Source organism: Staurois parvus, unplaced genomic scaffold (assembly GCF_062004578.1).
Source record: "Staurois parvus isolate SC_StPar_1 unplaced genomic scaffold, SC_StPar_1.0 ptg000270l, whole genome shotgun sequence".
Classification (NCBI taxonomy): domain Eukaryota; kingdom Metazoa; phylum Chordata; class Amphibia; order Anura; family Ranidae; genus Staurois; species Staurois parvus.
The window spans coordinates 3681060-3706241 of NW_028318066.1; the positions used below are offsets into that span (position 1 = coordinate 3681060).

The window sequence follows — 25182 nt, forward strand, 5'->3', positions numbered from 1 at the left end:
ACCAAGCTGCTTGCCTATTGCAGATTCAGTCTTCCCAGCCTGGTGCAGGTCTACAATTTTGTTTCTGGTGTCCTTTGACAGCTCTTTGGTCTTCACCATAGTGGAGTTTGGAGTGTGACTGTTTGAGGTTGTGGACAGGTGTCTTTTATACTGATAATAAGTTCAAACAGGTGCCATTGATACAGGTAATGAGTGCAGGACAGAGGAGCCTCTTAAAGAAGAAGGTACAGGTCTGTGAGAGCCAGAAATCTTGCTTGTTTGTAGGTGACCAAATACTTATTTTCCACCATAATTGGCAAATAAATTCTTTCCAAATCAGCCAATGTGATTGTCTGGATTTTTTTTCTCATTTTGTCTCTCATAGTTGAGGTCTACCTATGATACCAATTACAGGCCTCTCTCATCTTTTTAAGTGGGAGAACTTTCACAATTGGTGGCTGACTAAATACTTTTTTGCCCCACTGTATCTGGGCAACCTATGGATGGACAGAGGGAGGAGGTTGGGAGTGGAGTGGGGTTGCAGAATTCTCCATCGAAGGAGAGGAGACCCGCTTGAAGGGGGAGGTAATGAACTCCTGTGTCACTGATGTCGCAAACGTAACTGTTGATAATGATGATGATATTAATATTAATAATGATGATGATACTAATGATGCATTACCAATATTAATGGTCACCCGCAGTGCTGCAAGGGCAGCTGAGGCACAGGTTCTGGTCTCAGAACAGCAGGAGGATGTCTCTGACCCTTCCCCTTTTTCTGACCCAGTGGACTCTGCTCCATTGAGTCTCAGCAGCTGTCATGGTTTGCTACAGGACCGCTGGCTGGGACTTGTGGTTCCACCTTTGAAGCAGCACTGTAGACAGAGCAGACCCTAGAGCAGCTCAGAAGTCTGGCTAATCGCCCCCCTGCAGAGAATGACAAACAAAAGGTCTACTGGGAACAGAGAAGGCTGTATAGGGAGGGCTTGCCCACCGAGGGGGGGTGGGGCTGACATTGGTAGGAGATTATTATTATTATTTCAGGTACTTATATAATGCTGTCAATTTACACAGTGCTTTACATATATATTGTACATTCACATCAGTCCCTAACCCTCAAGGGGTGTACAATCTAAGGTCCCTAACTTACATTCATACAGGGCGAATTTAGACAGGATCCAATTAATCTACCAGCATGTCTTTGGAGTGTGGGAGAAAACTGGAGTACCCGGAGGAAACCCACGCAGGCACAGGGAGAACATGCAAACTCCAGGCAGGTGGTGCCGTGGCTGGGATTCGAGCCAACGACCCTAGTACTGCCAGGCGGAAGTGCTAACCATTTAGCCACTGTGCTGCCCCATAAGGAGATAGCTTGTTGTGCCTAATCCATTTAGGGGACAGCTGCTGAAAGTGGCTCATGAAATTCCTTTAGCAGGGCACCTGGGGATCAGTAAGACCAGAGCCCGATTAGTTCACAAATTTTTCTGGCCTACCATGCTCACTGACATAGCTGATTACTGTCGGTCCTGTGTTACTTGCCAGCGAGTTGGCAAGGCAGGAGATGTGCACAGGGCCCCATTACAACCTTTGCCTGTGATTAGCGAACCTTTTAAGAGGGTGGCAGTAGACAACGTGGGGCCTCTAGCCATCCCTAGCAGCTCAGGCAAATATTATATCCTGACAGTGGTTGACTATGTCACCCGGTATCCCGAAGCTGTGGCTCTCTCCTCCCTCCAGGTGGACAAGGTTGCGGATGCTCTGCTGGGGATCTTCACCAGAGTGGGGTTTCTGGCCGAGCTCATTAGCGATCAAGGGCCCCAGTTTGTGTCAGACCTGATGCAACCTCTCTGTCAGAAGATACAGATGACGCACATCATGGCCAGTCCTTACCAGCCACAAACAAATGGCTTGTGCGAACGTTTCAATGGCACCTTGAAACAAATGTTGCGCACCTTTGTGGAATCCCAGGGGAAGGACTGGGAACAATATCTGCCTCATCTGCTATTCGCTTACAGATAGGTGCCTCAGGAGTCCACCGGGTTTTGGCCCTTTGAACTTCTGTACGGGCAGAGGGTGAGAGGGCCTCTGGACCTAATCCGTGAGACCTGGGAGGGCAAAACTGTTGACCCTGAGGTCTCTGCGGTAGATTACGTGCTAAAATTCAGGGATAAAATGGAGACGCTGGTGGGGATGGTACAGGAAAATATGGCCCAGGCCCAGACCAGGCAGAAGCATTGGTATGACCGAAATGCCAGGGAGTGGACATACAACGTTGGTCAGCAGGTGTATGTTCTGCTCCCCTTGCAGCAGAACAAACTTCAGGCTGCCTGGGAAGGCCCATACCCCATCACCCAGCACCTGAACAATGTTACCTATCTGGTCAGGTTGGGGGAAGGGAGCAGACGGCAGAAGGCCTTCCATGTTAACATGATCAAAGCCCACCATGAGCGTACGGCCTATGTCATGCCAGTCTGCAGCCAACCGGAGCCTGAGGAGGCTGACCCCCTCCTAGATCTACTCGCTGACACTAGGGAAGTGGATTCAGCCCTCCCGATCAACCCCCACCTTACCCCAACTCAGGTACCTGGGCTGGAGAGAGTGCTGGCAGTATATGGGAGTAGGTTTATTGGGAAGCCTGGAAGAACACACCTCGCTGCCCACAAAGTGGACACAGGGGCCCATCCTCCTATTAAACAATCAGCCTATCACATCTCTTTGGAGGTGCTGGCTGATATGAAAAAGGTGGTTGAGGAAATGCTGCAGTTGGGGGTGATTTAGAAGTCCCACAGTGCCTGGGCATCCCCTGTAGTCCTGGTCCCCAAAAAGGATCAGACGACCAAGTTCTGTGTGGACTACCGGAAATTGAACGCCATCACCACTGCAGATGCCTACCCTATGCCCGGATCGATGAATTGTTGGATAGGCTGGCTGCTGTCCGCTATATCACAATCATGGATCTGAGCAGGGGGTACTGGCAAATTCCTCTGGTGCCTGAGGCCCGGGAAAAGTCTGCCTTCATCACCCCATTCGGCTTGTTCGAATTCACGGTCATGCCCTTTGGGATGAAGAATGCCCCAGCTACCTTCCAGAGAGTCATGAATGACTTATTGGAGGGGCTGGAACCATTTGCAGTAGCCTACCAAGACGACTTTGCCGTGTTCAGCCACACCTGGGATGAACATCTGGTGCATCTGTCACAGGACAAACTGACAGCCGCCAATCTGACCGTCAAACCCAGTAAGTGTCAGCTAGGCATGACAGATGTCCAGTATTTGGGACACCAGGTAGGAGGAGGCACCCTGAGGCCCGAAACAGGGAAGGTGGGGGCCATCCTGGCCTGGCCTACCCCGCAGACCAAGAAACAGGTCATGTCATTCCTGGGGACAGCCGGTTAGTATAGGAAGTTTGTATGTAACTATAGTAGCCTGGCGAAACCTTTGACTGACCTGACCAAGAAGAAACTACCCAGGTGGTGTCTTGGACACCCAATTGTGAGAAGGCCTTTCAGGCCTTGAAGGAGGTGCTGACCAGCACCCCTGTGCTACAGGCTCCAGACATCACCCGTCGTTTCCTAGTGCAGACGGATACCTCTGCATATGGATTGGGTGCAGTCCTGAGCTAGGTGGATGGTGCAGGAGAGGAACATCCCATCCTCTACCTGAGCCAGAAGCTGCTTCCCAGGGAGGTAGCATACGCCATGATTGAAAAGGAGTGTCTTGCGATCGTGTGGGATCTCCAGAAGTTGCAAATGTACCTTTATGGGCAGCACTTCACAGTGATCACCAATCACAATCCTCTGAGCTGGTTAAATCGTGTTGCTGGGGAGAATGGCAAACTACTTCGGTGGAGGCTAATTCTTCAGCAATACGATTTCACCATACAGCATAAGAAGGGCAGCACCCATGGCAATGCTGATGGGTTATCGAGACAGGTCGAGCCGGCAGAAGTTGGTTGCGTCAGGAGGGAAATTGCAGTTCCCTCCCGTGTCAGGGATCGCGGCGTCCTGTCGGCCGGCACATGCGCGCTGGCGACGGCTCACGCCGGGACACAGGCACCAGGTCCCGGCGAGCCGCGGATGACAGGACGCTGCGCATGCGCAGTGGAAGCTGCGGGCGCACCTCGGGCGGCCAATGACAGCCCGGGGGCGCGTCCTGGGCAGCCAATGACAGTGCAGGGCGCACTATTTAAAGATGCCCTGCACTGTCAGTAATTGCCGCAAGGTCTATCTGTGATTCTGAGTTCCTGCATCCGTCTAGTGACCCTGTTTGACCCTGACTACGCTGCCTGCCCCTGTGATTGACCCGGATGCCCTGACTACGCTGCCTGCTCCTGCGATTGACCCGGATTGCCCTGACTACTCTGCCTGCTCCTGTGATTGACCCGGATTGCCCTGACCATTCTACGGACTGACTTACCCTGCTGATCCTGCGTGTGACCCGACTACTCTTTGCCCGCTGATTCTGTACCCCGCTTACCCCCACGGGACCACGATCCGTTACCACCCTGCTGGGGCCGCCATCCTCTTCACATCTGGCTCTCCCGGTACCTGCATACATCCCCGGAGGTCTCCTCAGCCACTGGTGGGCCTGCTCAGAGGTCGTGACCTGGCCCGGGACTGTTTCAAGTCCATCCCCACCATCAGGGGCCCTGGTGAAAGCACAGCCCGGGCTTAGACCCCACGCTCTGGGTAGGTCTGTCAGTTGGCAGCCTGAGGCACCACCTGGCGGATCATAACAGTACCTTGCGGCCATGACAGAGCCAGGAAGTGGACCAGCGTCCCTAGAGGATATTTGCCAGCACCTGGCAACTTTGACCCAGGCTTTCCAGAATTTCCACAGTCGCTGCGCCCGACTGGAGGACCGCATGGAGTCGTTAGCCCCCCTGACTCCCCCTGCTCAGAGTCCTCCATCTGCAGAACCTCCCGCTACCCTGGCATCCGGAGCGGTTGCCACATCCCTAGCTCCTGAACCCCGTGTTCCCCTGCCGGAGCGATTCCGTGGTGACCGGAGCCGCTTCCGAGCCTTCCGGAACGCTTGCACCCTGTATTTCGACTTGCAGCCCCGCACGTTCACCACCGAGACCGTCAAGGTGGGGTTTATAGTCTCTCTCCTTCAGGATGAGCCCCAGGGTTGGGCTCACCGCCTGATGGAGAAGCACGACCCCTATCTGGACTCCGTGACTGAGTTCTTTCAGGCCATGGCTGTTTTGTATGACGACCCTCAGCGGGCTGCTTCCGCAGAGGCTACACTATACTCTCTACGGCAAGGCCGCCGGACAGCCGAAGAATACGCGTCCGATTTTAGGCGTTGCATGGGAGACACCAGATGGAACGATGCGGCCTTATGTCACCAGTTCCGCATCGGGCTATCCGAGTCTCTCAAAGATGAACTAGCACGAGTAGGCCTACCTGACTCCCTGGAAAAACTGATTGAGTTGGCCATTCAAACTGACCGTAGACTAAGGGAACGTCGGCTGGAAAGGAGCAGCCAGGGTCAAAGGGTGGCATGGATTCCACCGAGGGACACAGCTCCAGCCCCAGGGAACCATCTGCGAAGCACGGAATCAGGGGACAACCCGGAACCCATGCAACTGGGACTGGCCTGTTCCCACTTATCGGTCGAGGAACGTCAGAGGAGACGATCACAGAACCTATGTCTGTACTGCAGGGAAGCTGGTCACCAGGTGCGCTCCTGTCCTGCAAAAATGAGTAAGTCCACATCCTTTTCTTTTACTTTACCTGCAGGAAGGGATGATCAGTCAAGTTACCTGGCCATACCTGTGTCTCTACAGCTCCCCGGAGGAACATTGTCGGTGACCGCAATCGTTGACTCAGGAGCCTGTAGTTGTTTTATCGATCTGACTTTTGCCCACCGGCAAAAAATCCCTCTCCAGACCAAAGAAAGGGGGTTCAACATCTTCTTGGCAGATGGGTCCAGTATAAAATCAGGGGTGGTGGACCAGGAGACACCACCCATTTTCACCACAATGGCAGACCATCACCAGGAGTTCCTCCGTTTGGATGCCATCGCATCTCCCCTTTTTCCAGTCATTCTGGGGCTCCCTTGGCTGCGGGCCCATAACCCCCAGATTGACTGGGAAAAGGGAACAATTCAATTTCGGTCACCTTACTGTTTGAGTCACTGCCACGTCACAGGATCCGTGGTTCCCCGCTTCCTCCTGTGCTTGGATGGCGACACCAATCTATCCCAGGTTATTCCTCCGGCCTACCATGACTTCTTAGACGTTTTCAGTAAGCGAGGAGCTGACATTCTACCTCCGCACCGTTCCTACGATTGCCCCATAGACCTCCTACCCCGGTCTGAAATCTCGTTCGGCCGTATCTTTCCTTTGTCTGAAACGGAATCGGGAGTACTGAGGGAATATATTGACGAAAACCTTCGCAAGGGATTTATTCGTCCATCCACATCCCCAGCCGGGGCCGGGCTGTTCTTCGTAGAGAAGAAGGACAAATCATTACAGCCCTGCATAGACTACCGTGATCTGAACAAAATAACGGTAAAGAATCGTTATCCCTTACCCCTAGTCCCCGAGCTCCTCCAGAGATTGAGATCAGCAATGATATTTACTAAATTAGACCTGCGGGGGGCCTATAACCTTGTTCGTATCAGGGAGGGGGATGAGTGGAAGACGGCTTTCCATACGAGATTCAGCCACTCTGAGTATTTGGTGATGCCCTTTGGGCTCTGTAACGCACCGGCAACCTTCCAGCACTTTATCAACGATGTTTTTCGTGATTTCCTCGATGTTTTCGTGGTTTATTTGGATGACATCCTAATTTTTTCCCCCTCACTGGAGGTTCATCGAGGTCACGTGTCACGGGTATTAGACCGGTTGCGTCAGCACAGGCTATACGCTAAGGCAGAAAAGTGCTGTTTCGAACAGCGCGAAATCACGTTCTTGGGACTGGTTCTCTCTTCCGCGGGGGTCGCGATGGATCCCCAGAAAGTCACGGCGATCTTAGATTGGCCAATTCCCGCCGACAAAAAGGGGGTACAGCGTTTCATCGGCTTTTCTAACTTTTATAGAAAGTTTGTTAGGAACTTCTCCGGTCTGGTCTCCCCCATCACGCAACTGACGAAACAAGGGGTCCGCTTTAAGTGGACTCCCGAAGCTCAAACGGCATTCGAAAAGCTCAAGAAATTGTTCACCTCTGCTCCCATTCTCTGCCATCCGGATTCTTCTCTCCCATATGTTTTGGAAGTGGACGCCTCCGAAAACGCGGTAGGAGCGGTGCTGTCCCAAAGGAATGGTACCAAGGAACTACTGCACCCTGTGGTGTTCTTCTCCAGGAAGTTGACACCGGCGGAACGTAACTATGACATTGGAGATTGGGAGCTCCTGGCCATTAAATCCGCTCTAGAAGAATGGAGGTATTTACTGGAAGGAGCCACACACCCAATCCTAATATTCACAGATCACAAAAACCTTGAATATTTAAGAACGGCAAAACGACTGAGACCTCGCCAGGCGAGATGGGCTCTTTTCTTTTCTCGATTTACATTCCATATAATGTACCGACCCGGTACTAAGAATACAAAACCAGATGCTCTGTCCCGCATGTTTGAGGACCCCGACGACGCAGTGGTACCTGACACCATCTTACCTTCCGGAAGCTTCCTCGCTCTACAAACGGAGCTTTGCTCCCGACTTCTCGATGCTTCTGTAGGACTACCAGTTCCGTCTGGGTCACCCCTCCAGAACCATGGTGGGCTGTTTTGGAAGGAAGACCGGATCATGGTCCCAGAAGAAGTGCGAACCTTGGTCCTAGGGCACTGCCACGACCATCCAATGGCGGGTCACTTCGGGGTTACGAAAACTCTGGAACTACTACGGCGCTCATTCTGGTGGCCGGATATGATCAAGGATTGCGAGCGTTACGTCCAGACCTGTCCCACCTGTTAAAGGAACAAGCCCTCCAGGAGCAGGGCATGGGGATTGTTACGTCCTTTACCTATACCCAAACGGACCTGGCAGATGAAAGCCATGGATTTTGTGGTCGATCTCCCACCATCCCAAGGCTACACAGCAATAATGGTGATCGTCGACCGCTTCTCAAAGATGGCACATTTTGTACCCCTGGAGAAGACCCCATCAGCACCAGAAACGGCACGGATCTTCATTAAGGAAGTAGTGAGGCTTCATGGGGTTCCTGAAGATATAGTGTCAGATCGGGGAGTCCAATTCACCTCCAGGTTCTGGAACGCCTTGTGTAAAGCGCTGGGAATCAAGCTGTCGCTTTCATCCGCCTACCATCCACAGACCAACGGCCAAACCGAGAGGACCAACCAAACGCTGGAACAGTACTTACGATGCTACACATCCTACCTTCAGGATGACTGGCTAACGTTGTTGCCTTCCGCAGAATTCTCGTACAACAACTCGAATCACTCAGCTACGGGTCAATCCCCGTTCTTTTCCAATTACGGGTATCATCCCACATGCCTCCCTGATCTGATGCCTGAAAATCCGGTACCGGCGTCTCAAGACATCTTGAACTTCTTTTCTGTCAATAACAAAACGATTCAGGAAGCCATCGCTAAAGCCCAAGAGGACAGTAAAAGGGCGTTCGACAGGAAAAGAAGAGGAGAGTTACTGCTTCAACCAGGGGATCAGGTCTGGCTGGCAACGACCAACTTGAAGATGCTGTGTCCTTCAAGGAAGCTGGGACCCAAGTACATCGGCCCATTTCCGGTAAAACGAGTAGTCAATGAGGTGGCCTACGAACTCGAGCTTCTGCGAACCTTCAAGATACATCCTGTGTTCCATGTGTCTCTCCTGAAGCCATCCAGACCGGATCCCTTCCCGGACCGTGAATCCAGACCTCCCGAGGCAGTCACCATAGGTGACCAGGAGGAATATGAAGTGGAGACTATCCTCAGTTGCCGAAAGAGGAGGGGCCAGACGCAGTTCCTGATAAAGTGGAAGGGTTATGGCCCTGAGGAGAACTCTTGGGAACCCATCCAGAATGTTCACGCCCCCAGGCTCATTCGGGAATTTTTTCGTGGCCACCCGCGGTGGAGAGATCAGTGGGGCTCCCGGAGGGTGCCCATAGGGGGGGGCAATGTCAGGGATCGCGGCGTCCTGTCGGCCGGCGCATGCGCGCTGGTGACGGCTCACGCCGGGACACAGGCACCAGGTCCCGGCGAGCCGCGGATGACAGGACGCCGCGCATGCGCAGTGGAAGCCGCGGGCGCGTCCTGGGCAGCCAATGACAGTGCAGGGCGCACTATTTAAAGATGCCCTGCACTGTCAGTAATTGCCGCAAGGTCTATCTGTGATTCTGAGTTCTAGTGACCCTGTTTGACCCTGACTACGCTGCCTGCCCCTGTGATTGACCCGGATGCCCTGACTACGCTGCCTGCTCCTGCGATTGACCCGGATTGCCCTGACTACTCTGCCTGCTCCTGTGATTGACCCGGATTGCCCTGACCATTCTACGGATTGACTTACCCTGCTGATCCTGCGTGTGACCCGACTACTCTTTGCCCGCCGATTCTGTACCCCGCTTACCCCCACGGGACCACGATCCGTTACCACCCTGCTGGGGCCGCCATCCTCTTCACATCTGGCTCTTTGGTACCTGCATACGTCCCCGGAGGTCTCCTCAGCCACTGGTGGGCCTGCTCAGAGGTCGTGACCTGGCCCGGGACTGTTTCAAGTCCATCCCCACCATCAGGGGCCCTGATGAAAGCACAGCCCGGGCTTAGACCCCACGCTCTGGGTAGGTCTGTCAGTTGGCAGCCTGAGGCACCACCTGGCGGATCATAACACCCTGCAACCACCTGAGGGGGGAGGTGTAGCAATCATGCACCCAGAGATGGATGCGAACCTCCATTTTGGCAAAGGCCTCCATCTTCTATCTTTTTCTACTCCCAAATCAGTTTTCCTCATCCCCCCTCCCTCTCTGTTGAGTGACATGTGGTTTGTTTGATGCAGCGTTCAAAAGGCAACAGGCCCCAGTGGGAGAGCTCCATGGCTATCAAACCCCAGCCCAGCTGGTGCCTAGATACCTATTAGCTTTGCAATCTGGGGTATCGTAAAACCATAAACCAAGTCCATCACTGAGTTCACAGACATTCCAGGTAGTCGTAAAAACAGACTTACATTTAAAAACTCACTTTTCCATATAATTTTACATTTAAAAACTCACTTTTCCATATAATTTTATATTTTCAAATAGGACATAATTACATAAACATGGAGCACATATTCGGATGGCTCACTTTAAAGACAAGTCGCCTGGTATATTACACCCCCTAGCTGGCATATACAGGAGAGCAGAAAATTATATCTCCTTAACCATCCAAGCAGGTATCTCATATTTCATATGTAGGCGTTCAGCAGAAGATTCTGCGTATTAATCTACTTGTGGATAGAATGTTATATGTATCCAGGGTAAGTTATGAACCATAATATAAGCTATGAGGGATTTTTGGTCGTAGCTTGGGTCTCCCCCTGCCACACCGCCCAAATGAGGCGATTGGTTCTCTGCTTTAGGGAGACACCCTGCTGAGTTCCTAGATAAAGGCTGTGATGCTTGAAGTTAAGTTAAGCGGAGTTGAGCTAAGTTGAAGATTCTCCCTTGTAACATCGAAACCAACTCTGGGAGATGGCCCTTTTGCTCTGAAACCTGATCTGCTTAACCCAGGCTGACGGCAAGTACTTTATCTAAATTCCTGTTCTCTTTGCTGTGCTATTGTTCTCTGTATATTTATATATATTGGCTACATCTTTTTCAGTAAATATTTTTATTGCATCCTTTTGACCTTTTAGCAATAAATCTTACTTTCTGAAAGTGTTGAACTGTTTCTAAAGCTCTTTAATGCAAGCTAAGCACCCCTGCCTCTGAAGAGCGCTACTGTGTGTTTTAAACTTTGGTATATCTCTGCCTGTGGTGACAGTGATATACCGACGATTATTCAAACATCATAGTGTCTTTGCTGATATTGCTGAGTTTCCTCTTTCTCTGTACAAAAAGGAGGTGGTGGCAGTGTGAAGGGTTAATTGTGTAATTACCAAGATTAAGAGAAGGTAGTGGTTCATTAATGTACTGTATCACCCAATATATTGTTTCTGCCCAGTAACCAAAAAACATGCATTCAAAAAAGAGGGGGTTGTGAAAAGAGATTCACAGAAAAGTGGTTACATCAGATGTAACGACTTTTCTGTGAATCTCTTTTCACAACCCCCTCTTTTTTGCTTAATTAATTGTGTAATTAACCTAACCCAGTAGCAATCGTTCCCTGGCTGCCGGCACACAGGTTGTGGTCCATTAGCTGGAAAATCTTTATGCAGGGTGCAGCTGGACGTGGCACGTGACAGCGCAGTTTTAGATTGGCTAGTCCTTTGGTCACGAGTTTGGTGAGAAGGGCTGGGGTCTGAGGCCAGGTATGGTCCCCCAGGGCTCTGTAGAGGAGTCAACCAATTTGTACTGTAAACTGCATAAAAAGCAGCAGTGACTATAGTGCACCCGAGTTGTGAAAAAAGAATCGCCATGAAAAAGGAACCAAAGAAAGAAACCTTCTTATAAGAAGGTAAGCTTCACTCAGTATAGAGAAGAGGTCCATCACCTATGGACTTTAGCAAAATACTGAGGGTACCTGGGAGAGGGAGGGGTTTTATGAGTGATGTCACAGCTGCTTCTTTCTTTTTACCAATTTGCCAATTTTCAATCAAAACTTAAGGTTAAAAAAATTCTTGTCTGTACACAGTCTAACGGTCACACCAAACCCAATTTTGAAATTGTGCGACTTATAGTGAAGTCGCACGATTTCAAAGTCAGATGACATGCCAATTTCAGGTGCGATTTACAAGACATCTGACACAGATGTCTATGCAAATCGCACCAAAAGTAGAGCATGTACTACTTTAGAAATCGGTGCGGCTCTGACCAAGTCAGAACGGCACCAATGTGACTGCTGTAATTGCGGACTATAGGGTGCGACTTGGCACACGATTTGCACGTCACATGGCATGCAACTTGCATGCCAATTCGCATCCAGTGTGACCAGGGACTTAATGTTGTTAACATGTTGTAACATATGTTGTATGATTTTCACAGAGTTTAATTTAGATTACCATATCTATCAACTGTTCCACATCTGCCTGTAAGTTATCCGTTTGTAAAAACCAAGCAGGTGAAAAGCTAAAGTATGCAAAATTCACATGCAATACTTTTACATTTAGCTGGCTAACAAATGAGCAATTTTATTTTTTAACCTCAAACATTATAAAACAAAGAAAGAAAATATGATCAAAGATGTACATTCTTTTTAAAAAGGACATTTTCATGATGCCCCCTAAGCTCCCTTTCATTCCAGTCTGTGATCACTAGATACAGAAATGTTAGCCATAGCTTTAAAAACAATTGAGTACTGTCCGTGATACTTTTTTTATTTGCACTAACATACAATTTTGAGGACAAGCTTTCGGGGTATGTCCCCTTCTTCAAGGTCTAAGCAGTGCTATTAAAATCACAAAGTTTAAGCAGAATGTTAGAAGGGATTGAGAAAAAAAAAAAAAGGGCTACAGATAAGATACATCAAAAGCGAGGGGGGGAGGGGGGGATACAACACTCACACAGAGGGGGTCAAGTTTTAGCTAATAGATAGTCATAAAGCTGTCGGATAATGGTTGAGGAATCCCATGTCCAAATTAAGGCCGTTATCTTTTGTGTCAAATAGAATTATCATTCTTAGTTCAAATGTTTTTCTTTCCTGGATGGATTTAAATTTTCCTTTCAGAACTAAAATATTGAGGTCTTCCATATTGTGGCCTGGTTGTGAGAAATGGTGTCCTACAGGTGTGCAGAGGTCATCTTCTTTATGTTCCTTGATGGTATGTCTGTGCAAATTCATCCTTGTTTGCAACTTCTGACCTGTTTCACCAACATAAGATCCTTTGCTGCATTTTCTGCACTGGATAAGGTACACAACATTACTGGAGGTGCAGCTGTATGATCCGGAGATATTAAAGATCCCTTTTGAGTGTCTGACACTTTTTGATGGATTGATTTGGTTGCACAGCTTGCAGCGTTTCTTATTGCAGGGTTTGCTTCCATTATTTGTGACATCATAATCAGAAGGAAGTTTCCTACTGATTAGTTTATTTCTGAGGTTGGGGGGTTGTCTGAAAGCCAGTATTGGGGGTTGCTGGAATATTTCTTTCAGAGTTCCATCCTCTGTTATGATGGGTTGTAAATCTTTGATTATTTTTCTTATCCCTTCTAGTGCTGGGTTGTATGTAGTTACTAGAGGTACACGGTTGTTTGTTTTTTTCTCTTTGTACTGAAGCAGATTTTCCCTTCGGGTTCTCAAGGCTGTGTTTATGCCGGTGTTGATAGTTTTGTCCTTGTAACCTTTCTTATGGAAGGAGTCTGCTAGTGTCCCAAGATGTTTATCTCTGTCTCTTGGGTCAGAACATATTCGGTGGTATCTAATGGCCTGACTGTGTATGATGGCACGTTTCGTGTGTTGGGGGTGGAAGCTAGAACTGTGGAGATTCCCTGTATAGTAATATCCCTCACAAGGATGGATTAGCTGCATGTCACAGATCCTTATCATCCTCACCAAACAACAAATACACTGCTGAGGATGTTACACAGCTCATTGAATTCATACTTACACACAACTACTTTGCTTTCAATAAGGACATCTATCTTCAATGTATGGGCACTGCGATGGGAAGTAAAATGGCACCCCAATATGCAAATTTATTTATGGCTGACATGGAGGAACAATTCCTGAACAGCATGGAACAAAAACCATACAGATACTTTCGCTATATTGATGATATTTTCATCATATGGACAGAAGGTGAAGAAAATCTAAAACAATTTTACTCATTGATGAACACTCTTCATCCATCAATCAAACTAAAAATGGAATACTCAAACACACACGTCAACTTCCTAGACACCACAGTATACATCAGGGATGATACGCTTCACACCTCAATATACAGGAAACCCACTGACAGATGCAACTACCTCCACAGTTCTAGCTTCCACCCCCAACACACGTAACGTGCCATCATACACAGTCAGGCCATTAGATACCACCGAATATTTTCTGACCCAAGAGACAGAGATAAACATCTTGGGACACTAGCAGACTCCTTCCATAAGAAAGGTTACAAGGACAAAACTATCAACACCAGCATAAACACAGCCTTGAGAACCCAAAGGGAAAATCTGCTTCAGTACAAAGAGAAAAAAACAAACAACCGTGTACCTCTAGTAACTACATACAACCCAGCACTAGAAGGGATAAGAAAAATAATCAAAGATTTACAACCCATCATAACAGAGGATGGAACTCTGAAAGAAATATTCCAGCAACCCCCAATACTGGCTTTCAGACAACCCCCCAACCTCAGAAATAAACTAATCAGTAGGAAACTTCCTTCTGATTATGATGTCACAAATAATGGAAGCAAACCCTGCAATAAGAAACGCTGCAAGCTGTGCAACCAAATCAATCCATCAAAAAGTGTCAGACACTCAAAAGGGATCTTTAATATCTCCGGATCATACAGCTGCACCTCCAGTAATGTTGTGTACCTTATCCAGTGCAGAAAATGCAGCAAAGGATCTTATGTTGGTGAAACAGGTCAGAAGTTGCAAACAAGGATGAATTTGCACAGACATACCATCAAGGAACATAAAGAAGATGACCTCTGCACACCTGTAGGACACCATTTCTCACAACCAGGCCACAATATGGAAGACCTCAATATTTTAGTTCTGAAAGGAAAATTTAAATCCATCCAGGAAAGAAAAACATTTGAACTAAGAATGATAATTCTATTTGACACAAAAGATAACGGCCTTAATTTGGACATGGGATTCCTCAACCATTATCCGACAGCTTTATGACTATCTATTAGCTAAAACTTGACCCCCTCTGTGTGAGTGTTTTTTTTTTTTTTCCTCAATCCCTTCTAACATTCTGCTTAAACTTTGTGATTTTAATAGTACTGCTTAGACCTTGAAGAAGGGGACATACCCCGAAAGCTTGTCCTCAAAATTGTATGTTAGTGCAAATAAAAAAAGTATCACGGACAGTACTCAATTGTTTCTGTCGCAAATGCACTAATACGGCTACAATCACCCATAGCTTTAACAAATATTTAGCAGAATTCCGCGGTCAATAAGATGCTATTAGAAACAGTTAGACTGAGCTCTGCAGTTGCTTTCTAAATACTTAGTAAATGCTCCCTAATGGGGGTTACCTGCTAAAAGCAATGATCTTCATAACTTAAGGTTAACAAAATTCCTCTCTGTACAGAGCCTTAGCATTTGTTAATAGGAATTTTAACATGTGTTTTATGATATTTGCACTGTATATTTTACCGTAATCAGCAGCTGTCCCATATCTGCCTTTAAGTCATCTTCCTGTAAGAACAAAACAGGTGAAAAACTAAATACACATGCAATGCTTCAAATTTAGCTGACTAAAATAAGCAATTTTTCCATATTTGTTATTGAACATGTTCAATTACAATTCTGCAGAGATGTTAAAGTATTACTAAACCCACAACAGTAAAATCAGTCTGTATATGCAGTAAAGCATGCTTGTTATACTTACTGTGGAACCTAAGTGGTTAATTCTCCACATTGTATAAAAAGGCTGTTTGAGCCTCTCTTTTCTGCCCCTCCTCTTGTTGAAATGAAACTTGATACAGACTGAACCCGTGGTCACATGCACATGATCAGTTTGGTGTGTATTGCTAGAGAGGTTTTTTTTTTTTTCTTGGGAGGGTGCAAGTGATCAGGACAGGGTCAATCAGCACTGTCCAGACAGAGGGTTAGAGGTTTCAAATCCTCCTAAAGCAGAAAGAAAACTCCTCCTACAAGCTTTAACCAGCGCTCTGCTGAAGTCACAAGACTGCTCTAACTGCTGATGAGAAAAGGTATTTAGCAGTTTATATTTACTAAAATAATTGCACTTCCATGTTCTATTTACTGTGGGAGGCCAGATAGGGTGACTGCAGGGTCCTGGGTTTAGTATCTAAAAATATACAATGTATTTCAAGAAGGAGCATCATAAAAGTGCAAATTGCAGAGTATAAAAAACCTAAGGAGAGGGAAATTAGCTGGTGGAATGGGAGCATTGCCCTGAGGACTTCCCAGTCTCATGGTGGCTTGACCACCTCTCCCGAGTGAAGATGGTTTAGCTGGGCTGCAGGAAGGTAATGATCTGGGATGGGTGGGAAGTAAGTCAGTCTCAAAGCTGTTATTGTGGGATTATCGATAAGCATGTCTTTGTGTGTATCTAGAGGGGGTTCCTGAGCTGGACCTAGTACTATCAGAATAGAGTTGGGAGGGAAAGTAGAGTGTGGAAAAAGGGCAGGAAGACTGAAAGTTAGGAAAGGTGTGAGGCATAAATGGGATTGGCAAAAAAGGGGGGGTGTTGGCAGAGGAGGAATAGCAAAACAGAAGTGGGACTGATAGGGTCCAAGGAAAGCTAATGGAAAGTGGCTATGCATTTTCTCCAGGAGTCCCATCCCCTCAAGTGGTCAACAGGGTTATCCAGTGTTCACGTGACACTCGAGGTTCTATTTAAAGTTTGTGAGCTCAGGCATCGGGCTTACATTGAGGAATTCAAAAGTAGATTTGTAGTATGTCCAGCATGCCCATGTCTTATTATATTTGGCCGGCCTATCCTTGGCAGAGTGGATAAGTTCTTCCTGCTCTCGTTCTGATCTCTGCTACTCTGTCTAATCTCACAAACTAATCTCTCAGAGTAGGTAATTGTGTTGCTCTATACGCAATATGCATTCTAGCAGCATTGACCTCATGCATAGCCAGGGACTTCATGTAATGTTTGTTAAGTAGGGATGTATGAAGAAGTTATTGGGAAGAAGAGAAAATGAGTGTAAGTGGAGCAAAGCGCGTTGCCATGATATACAGTATGTAGGAATGCCCTCTCCTCTGTTGCACAGCACCAACAAAGATTCAACACCAGTGGGTAATTTTTGTGTAAGAAGGAGGGCATTCTGTTTTTATGTGGGATTTGGAGCCCCTTTTTGGATATAGACGTTCAGGGAGCATTTATGTACTGTACTGTTTATGAACTCCCAGTCATCACCAGAGAAGTTAACCCCTAGGTCTTTCTCCCATGCCTTGCAAGTCATACCTATGTTAGCAGTAAGGTCAGAAATTGTGGAGACAAGGTGCTGATGTGGCTCATCCATATGACTTTGGTTCTCTCCCATATTTGTGCCTAAGGAACAGTTAACTCAAAAAATGCTTAATCTGGAGATAAGGCCAGGAGGAGAGTAGTTCAACTTGAGACTGGATTGTTATGTAAAGTCAATCTCTGAAGAGGCCCTCCAGAGGTGGACTGACAACTGATGGGGCCCCCGGGCAATAGGAGATCATGGGGCCCCTGTGTCCTTGCCCAAACTCAAAAAAGCCTATGAAAAATCTCATGGGGCACCCCCTACTGACCCCGGGCACTGCCCAAGTTTCCAAATGGTCAGTCCGCCCCTGGGCCCTACTTAAAGAAGTGTCCAGCGACTCTCTTGGGCTGAGTCCAATGGACTTTGAGAAAGAATGTGGACATGCCCGATGGAAAGTCCAGATTGAGCATTAGAGGAGTTAGGGGATCTGGGAAGGGTCCATAGCATGTCTTCCAGGAGTATAAGCTTGTTTGAATGCCAGGTGTTCCTGGGCCAATTCAGTTTGGAGAAAAATCACCAGAATGTGGAGGGGCAAAAAGGAATAGGTCAAGCTGAACTGATCCCAAACAGTCACCAGAGCTTTTACTGGGACTGACCAAGGGCCCCTGGACCTGGTGACAAACCTGTCCAGTTTGTTGTTGAATCTGGACACCAAAAGATCCACATGTGGCATCCCACACTTGTGGCAATGGGCTTGAAAGACTTCCACGTAGAGGGCCCATTCACCTGAATCCAGATGCCAGTGACTGAGAAAGTCCATCTGACAATTTTCCATGATACGTATGTGAAGGTGGACAAAGCCAGAATATAACTTTCTGCCCTAGAGAGGATCTAATCTGCTTCCTTTTGAGCAACATGGCTCCAGGCACTCTAACTCTAGTGCTGGACTAGAAATCCACCATGCCTGGCCCTGGGGGTCAGAAGCATTAAAACGGTCTAAGGACTGAATTTGCTTGTTCCACATTTGCAATGTTGTAGAGTAAAATTGAGCAAATGGTATAGCCTAAAAGGGGGCAACAGTGAGACCAAAACCCTCTTGCAGGAATGACCCAAGGGCCTCTTCTGAGCCCAGAGGCTCTGAGCATGAGAGCGAAGGAACATAGTTTGGCCCAGGCAGAAAGACCATCAACAGGGCCCTGTCTAGTTGCAAAAGATGCTCCGATCTGTGAGATGGGTCCAGCTATGACAGACTGAGGATCCATCCAAAACTCTGCAGAGTTTGCACCACCTGGCAGACATTGTCCATCACAGATATAAAAGATTAGACCTTTAGCAGAAGATCATTCAGATATCCCACAACATCAATTCCTTGAACACAGAGCAGAGGTAAGCTATCCTAAATCTACATATCAGCTTGTGATGAAGCTTTCTAAGAAATACAGCAAGTGCTAAGCGGATTATGCAACTTTTGGAACTTCTTTAGCTGGCCATTTGAGCCACAAATCACCCCAATGGGGGCAGCAGAAATTGGTCTCTTAAAGGGACATTACGAGCAAAGTAGCTGCCAACAGATGGAAGTGGAATTGCAGAAAATGCCAAACATAGCGTGTGTTACCAATTTTGTTGTAGGCCATATACTAAACTGAGTGTGTATTGCACACAGAGGTGGTGGGATCCTGTGTTGGACACGTGAACACTATAATGAAAGCACTATTATGAATGAATCTATACAGGTACTTATTATGTTTGTGTCACTGTGAGTGCATAAGGTTTATCGCATACTTATTTTAATCTTAAAATGGTTGTAAATACTCAATATTTTTTACCTTCATGTATTCTAAACTTTTTGTGTGCAGCAGTGCCCCCAGCCCCCTCGATACTTACCTGAACCCCATTGCTATCCGGTGATTTGCATGACAGCCCCGGCTGTCCCGGGTCTCTGCCTCCTCATTGGCTGAGACAGCAAGCGGGAGCCATTGACTCCTGCTGCTGTCAATCACAGCCAGTCAGCCAATGAGGAAAGAGGGGGTGGGGGACAAGCTGTGGCTTGGTGTGTGAATGAACACACAGAGCAGCGGGTGCCCCAATAGTAAGCTGTTTGCTGTGGGGGCACCCAACAGAAGGGAGGGGCCAGGAGAGCCTGTGGGGGATCTGAGAAGAGGAGGATCCAGGCTGCTCTGTGCAAAACCACTGCACATGGCAGGTAGGTATAGACATGTATTTTCCAAAAATAAAAAAATTTACCTTTAGAATCGCTTTAAATTACGGTGTTGCACTGAGATATTTTTTTTTCTTTGAGCCACACATATATTGGAGGCAACAGGGCTGGCCATATGGAAGTAAATCTAAAGAGGAAGTAGCTGCTATGAGCTGGAGGTCGATCTGCAACTACTGTTAAATATAGTGCAATTGACTTATTTATTTTGTACGTCAATTGTCAAGGTAAGCAAGCATTGTGTGTATATATATATATATATATATATATATATATATATATATATATATATATATGTGTAGATTCATTTTTTTTTAGACACTAAAGCACTAATGGAGCAGCACCTGATTGAAGGATTGTGTGTCATGAAAATATTCTGCAGACCAGTGTGGACATTTATTTTATTTTGCACTTTAACCTGACAGGCCCTGCGTTCCACTTTTAAACTTAGGTGGCCAGACCATTTTTGCAATTCTTCCATTGCTTTTTTATTTTTCTCTTACAGCTTTAAGAGTTAGTGAAAGACCCCCAAACCATATATTTTCTGTAAGCATAGGACCTTTAGAATAAACATAAGGTGTTAGTAATTTTTTTTTGTCCCTGTGATATTAGCGCAAATGTTTATCATAACAATAATTTCACTAAAAATACACTAAAATCATTATTTGCGGACACAAACACAGTAAAACGTACAAAGTTCCTGCTAAATTCCCACTAAATATAGAAGCTAAAATTGTATTGAGTTAAAAAATAACAAATATTTGTACATTTTGAATTGCACCTTTTTGTGAAATGGTGAAAACTGAAGGTGCGCAAAACTGTAAATAAAAGATATCTGGTGTCTAAACAGACCCCTGATGTCTCTTTTTTGAGACAGAGAAAGGGACCGAAGACAGTCTCAGTCCCTTTCTTTGCAGCCACAGTTGCACTGCATATGAAAGAATAGAAGTCTCTGCATAGAGACTCCTATCCATTCATAAGCTGGAGCATAGTACTGTTTACTATGCTCCAGTGATAAATAAATACAGAAGCGATCTGTACTGATCGCTGTAAGTATTTATTTAGGAAAGAAAGGGGGCTGATAAACACATGTATGTCAGGCTCCCCGCTCTCCATCCTGATAGTGACTTCCCACCCCAGCAGTAGCTGCAGTCGGTGGGAGGGGCAGGAGGGAAAGCCAGCCAGCAGCACTGCCAAGAGGGGTGCTGTGAGATTGGTGAGGGGGGGGCACTACAGGGGGGAACCAGAACAGAGTGGAGTATACTGCAAGATTATTTGTCTGTGGCTTCCCTGCAGCAGAAAAAGCCAGCGGGAGGACAGAAGAGGGAAGGCAGCTGCTGGTAAGCAACAGCCATCGGTGCAGGGGGGATCAAAGGGATCAGTGACTGTGGGGGGAGCAGGAGAACTGCAAATGAAGAGGTGATGGAGGCAGAAGGTATCCGTGACAGGGGGGCTGCCTGCATGGTGGAGGAAGGAATAAGAGCTTTCAGTGAAGAGGCGGCAGGTGGCATATTTTGGGTGAATATCTGATCAGAGCTAGTGTTTTGTTCAGCAGTCTGCTGAACGTTTCTGCTATAAGCTCATGGTCACTGGAGTGACCATGAGCTTAAAACAGAAGGAGGAATCAAGTCCGTACGGTGTATGAACCTGGACAGCTGAATGCAGCGCTGTAGGTCCGTACACTGTACGGACCTGACAGTGAAAGGGTTAAAGACTTCACAATTTCTTATTCATGTTTGTGTTTTTTATTCTTTCTGCATTATGCATTAAGTAGGGTAATTGTTTACACACAATTAGAGCTTTCTTTTGGCTGTATTTAATTAGCACTGGGTTTTTTATTTTTTTTGCTGTAAATTAAAAAAGACATAAAAATTTTAAAAAACCGCATTTTTCTTAGTTTTGGTTATAAAATTTTGCAAATAAGTAATTTTTCTTCAAAAAATTGGGCTAAAATGTATACTGCTACATTGCTTTGGTAACAATAATCCCAACTGGTGTGTATTATTTGGTCTATGTGGAAGTTATAGAGTCTACAAGCTATGGTACCAATCATTGAAAATTGAACACACCTGATCAAACCGGATGTACTGACGGCCTAATTTCTTGAGACACTAACCCCCAGTTCACATCTATGCGGCTGTGCAGGCCACGTTTTGCACAGGCACAAGAGCCCATTCATTTGAATGGACTTCCGTGCCCGTGACATGCATGGAAAGAAGTCCCTGCACTTCTTTGGAAAACGCAGTCCACATGGGAACCTCGGTTCCCAGTACAGTTGCATTTTCCAGTGCAGGCGGCGTGCCATTAGAACTAATGGCACCCGCCCGCGGGTCCGTATTTCTCTGTGCAGGTGGTGCGGCTGCACAGATTTTTGTGCAGATCCGCAGCGGCACCACCCGCACAGATGTGAACCTAGGGTAACAAGCCAGGACAGTACAAATACCCCTCAAATGAGCCCTTTTTTGAAAGTAGACATTATAAGGTATCTAGTAAGATGCATGGTGAGTTTTTTCAACCTGTAATTTTTTCCCCACAATTCTTTGGAAAATGAAGAAAGTAAATAAAACTTGTTTTTTGTTTTTTCCACACAACTGTTATATTAACAGGTTATTCCTCTCACACGGCATATGCATACTTGCAGTTTCACCCCAAAACACATTCTGCTGCTCCTCCTCACCAATGAATATTCTACAAGGCATAATGAGTCTTTTGAACATGTTTTTTTCCACAAGTTTTCAGAAAATGTGGAAAGAAAATGATTTTTTTTTTTTTTTTACACAAAGTTGTCCATTTATAAGATATTTCTAACACATAGCATGTATATACCAAAAATTACACTCCAAAATACATTCTGCTACTCCTCCTGAGTATGGGGAGTATTTTCTCATCCTTCATACTCAGTATCTGGAAAGCCTCCTTGCTGGTGTATAATGTTTTAGACATTTTGATGTTCACTTGTACAGATGTTGATTTGACTCTGGCACACTGTGACAGATATTGAGCACTGGTGAACTGTGAAAGATGTGGATTTGACCCTGGTACCTCTGGTACTGTGACTGATGTGGATCACTGGCACTGTGACAGATGTGGATCACAGATGTGGATCACTGGCACTGTGACAGAAATGGATCACTGGTACTGTGGCAGATGTGGATCACTGGCACTGTGACAAATGTGGATCACAGATGTGGATCACTGGCACTGTAACAGATGGGGATCACTGGTACTGTGACAGGGTGATGTGTGGGCGATGTGCTTGTGTCTAAATTACAGTTCGGCTCTGCTTCTCCTCACTGGTGGGCTTTGTGTGAGGAGAGGCAGAGCCATTCACCTGAATGGCGGCTTTGCTGGCATCACATGACAGCTGTGATTGGACACAGCCATCATGTGATCAGAAGGGCCAGTCAGAGGGCCCTTCTGCTGAGCGGTGTTGCGCTGTGTCCAAGGGACACAGGCACACCGGGAGCGTGCAGCTGCACAGCAAAGAGGCCGCACGCGCGCATGTTATGAAGGACTTTCCTGAACATCCACTCAGAACGGCGAAGCTCCCACATAGCCATTTATGTGCAGTGGCCAGGTGGAAAGCAGTTAAAGAAACCCATGTTCTGTACTGAATGATGAGTATTGGTCATCATCTAGGAAAAATGGGTAAAGCAGTCTTACCTGATACTCTGCTCCCGCAGGCCCATCTGCACTGATAAATTGGTCCCAACAGCCTCTTCTCCCCTGTACAATGGTGTTCAGATGCCTCTGACATCATCAAGAATAATCAGAGACCATACCCCTGTATTGGATGAGAAGATGCCGAGGAGCAGTCCACTGCATGGACTGAGCAGTGATGGGCTGAACACCCCCTGTTCGGTTCGTGGTCGAACATTCGAACCTACCAAAAGTTCGACTGTGAACTTTGAACAGGGACAATTTACTGAGCGGTATCTTACTGCATCTGAGTATGGGGTAAGATACCACTCGGTTACTAAAATACCACGAGTCATATTGTTAAGTCATGCGGTATATTAGTACTGAAACATTCATTCATATTTCAGCTGTCAGCAGGGTTCCCCGCTGACAGCTGAATGTCAAAAGAATTGGCAGCATGGCCCAATTAAAAAAAAACAAAAAAAAAAACAAAAACGGCATAGGGTCCCCCCTCCCATCCATACCAAGTACTTCGGGTCTGGTATGGATTTTGAGGGGAACCCCCACACTGAAGTTTTAAAAAAAATGGCCTGGGGAGCCCCCCAAAATCCATACCAGACCCTTAATGGAGCATTCAGCCTGGCAGATCAGGAAAGAGGGGGGGACAAGCGAGCGCCCCCCTCCTGAACCATACCAGGCCACATGCCCTCAACCAAGGGGGGTGCTTTGGAGCAGGGGGGCTCTTCCCTGGCTGGAGGTTGTGGGAGTCTGTGAGCGGGGAGCTGATCGAAATATGGAAGCCCCTTTAACTGCTTAAGATCCACCCTATAGTAGAAATACTGCTACAGGGCGGACTCCCTGCACAAAATCTTGTGTGTATATATATATATGATTCGTGCTCCCGCCATGATCGCATGCATGCCCGCCGACCCACCAGTGCCGTGATTTGATGCCTCACTGATCAATCAACAGATTCAGGCCAGTGATGTTCGGCCTGGATCTGCTGATGATCCCTGCCCTATCAGAGAGTTTACATTTACACAGGTACAGGAAATTATGAAATCTTCTCCCTCTGTGCACATTCCGTCCCAGAGAGAGAAAAAAGCAGATCAACGTGAGAAAAAAAACAGTGTACACAGACAGTGTTTACATTTACATAGGTGCAGGAAATTATGAAATCTCTCTCTGTGCACATTCCGTCCCAGAAAAAGAAAGCAGATCAACGTGAGAAAAAACAGTGCACACACACACACAGTAAAAACACATTTAGGACACATTTAACCCCTGATTGCCCCCCAGTTAACTCCTTCATTGCCCTGTCATCAGTGTCATTAGTACAGTGTGCAGATTTTTTTACTGATCGCTGTATTAGTGTCACCGGCAACTTTAGATAGCGTTAGCATTAGTTAGCGTCCCTTCCAGATAGTGTCAGATGGCTGGCCACTACACCAGTCATCACATTTAACACCTTGATTGCCAGGAACATGCACACATACACAATAAGCCTCCATTGCTAGTATAGTGTCTGAACGGATCAATATCTTTGATCAGATCAGCACTATACCAGCGTTCACATTAGTATAGCATCCCCAAAAACACAGCATTATCGGGATTAGCCCCGGCACCTACCAGCACCTGCGTTTAGCCCCTATACTTAACCCCCCTCCCCCCTAGCAAGTGCAGTGTCAGTAGGTCATTGTCGCTTGATACATTGTACAAAAAACTGACGTGTTCGCAGGATCAGGCCTGATCTCTGCTAGCACTTGCAGGCCAATTTTTTTCATAGTAGTTCAAGCGGTCCCTGACAGCCAGGTGCTCTTTTTCCAGTGAGTCGCACTAGGTACCTATAAATTTAGTGGCCAAAATGTCCAACGAAATGTACTCTAGTGAAGAGTCCTACAGGATTCTGAGCATGTCAGATGAGAGCAAAGGGGAAGCCTCACTGACAGAATCTGCCTCAGAATACAAGCCTGTAGACAGCAGCAACACCCTGACAGATAGCTCAGACGATGGAGAAGAGGTCCCTGCTAAGGTCAGGCGTACCCGACCCTGTTGCCAGGTTGCTGAGATGTTACAATTGCATGATGTTCTCATATGCAGCAGAATGCCAGTACTAGTGCCGCTCTACCTTTTGGTGAACTGGCAAGCACCAGTGACCTAGTACATTCTGGTCTTATACATACTGCAGTATCACTTGGTGACGT

The 25182-nt window shown here is 46.8% G+C and overlaps 1 protein-coding gene across 1 annotated transcript in view; it reads right to left on the reverse strand.

The window, feature by feature from the left end:
* The window catches only part of LOC149459194 (apolipoprotein L6-like), a 72045-nt gene that overhangs the window by 30498 nt on the left and 16365 nt on the right, over positions 1–25182 (reverse strand). Inside the window, exon 3 of the mRNA XM_089681558.1 lies at positions 15353–15394. Coding sequence (XP_089537684.1) covers positions 15353–15394 — 42 coding nt within the window. The remainder of the gene's footprint in view (positions 1–15352; positions 15395–25182) is intronic.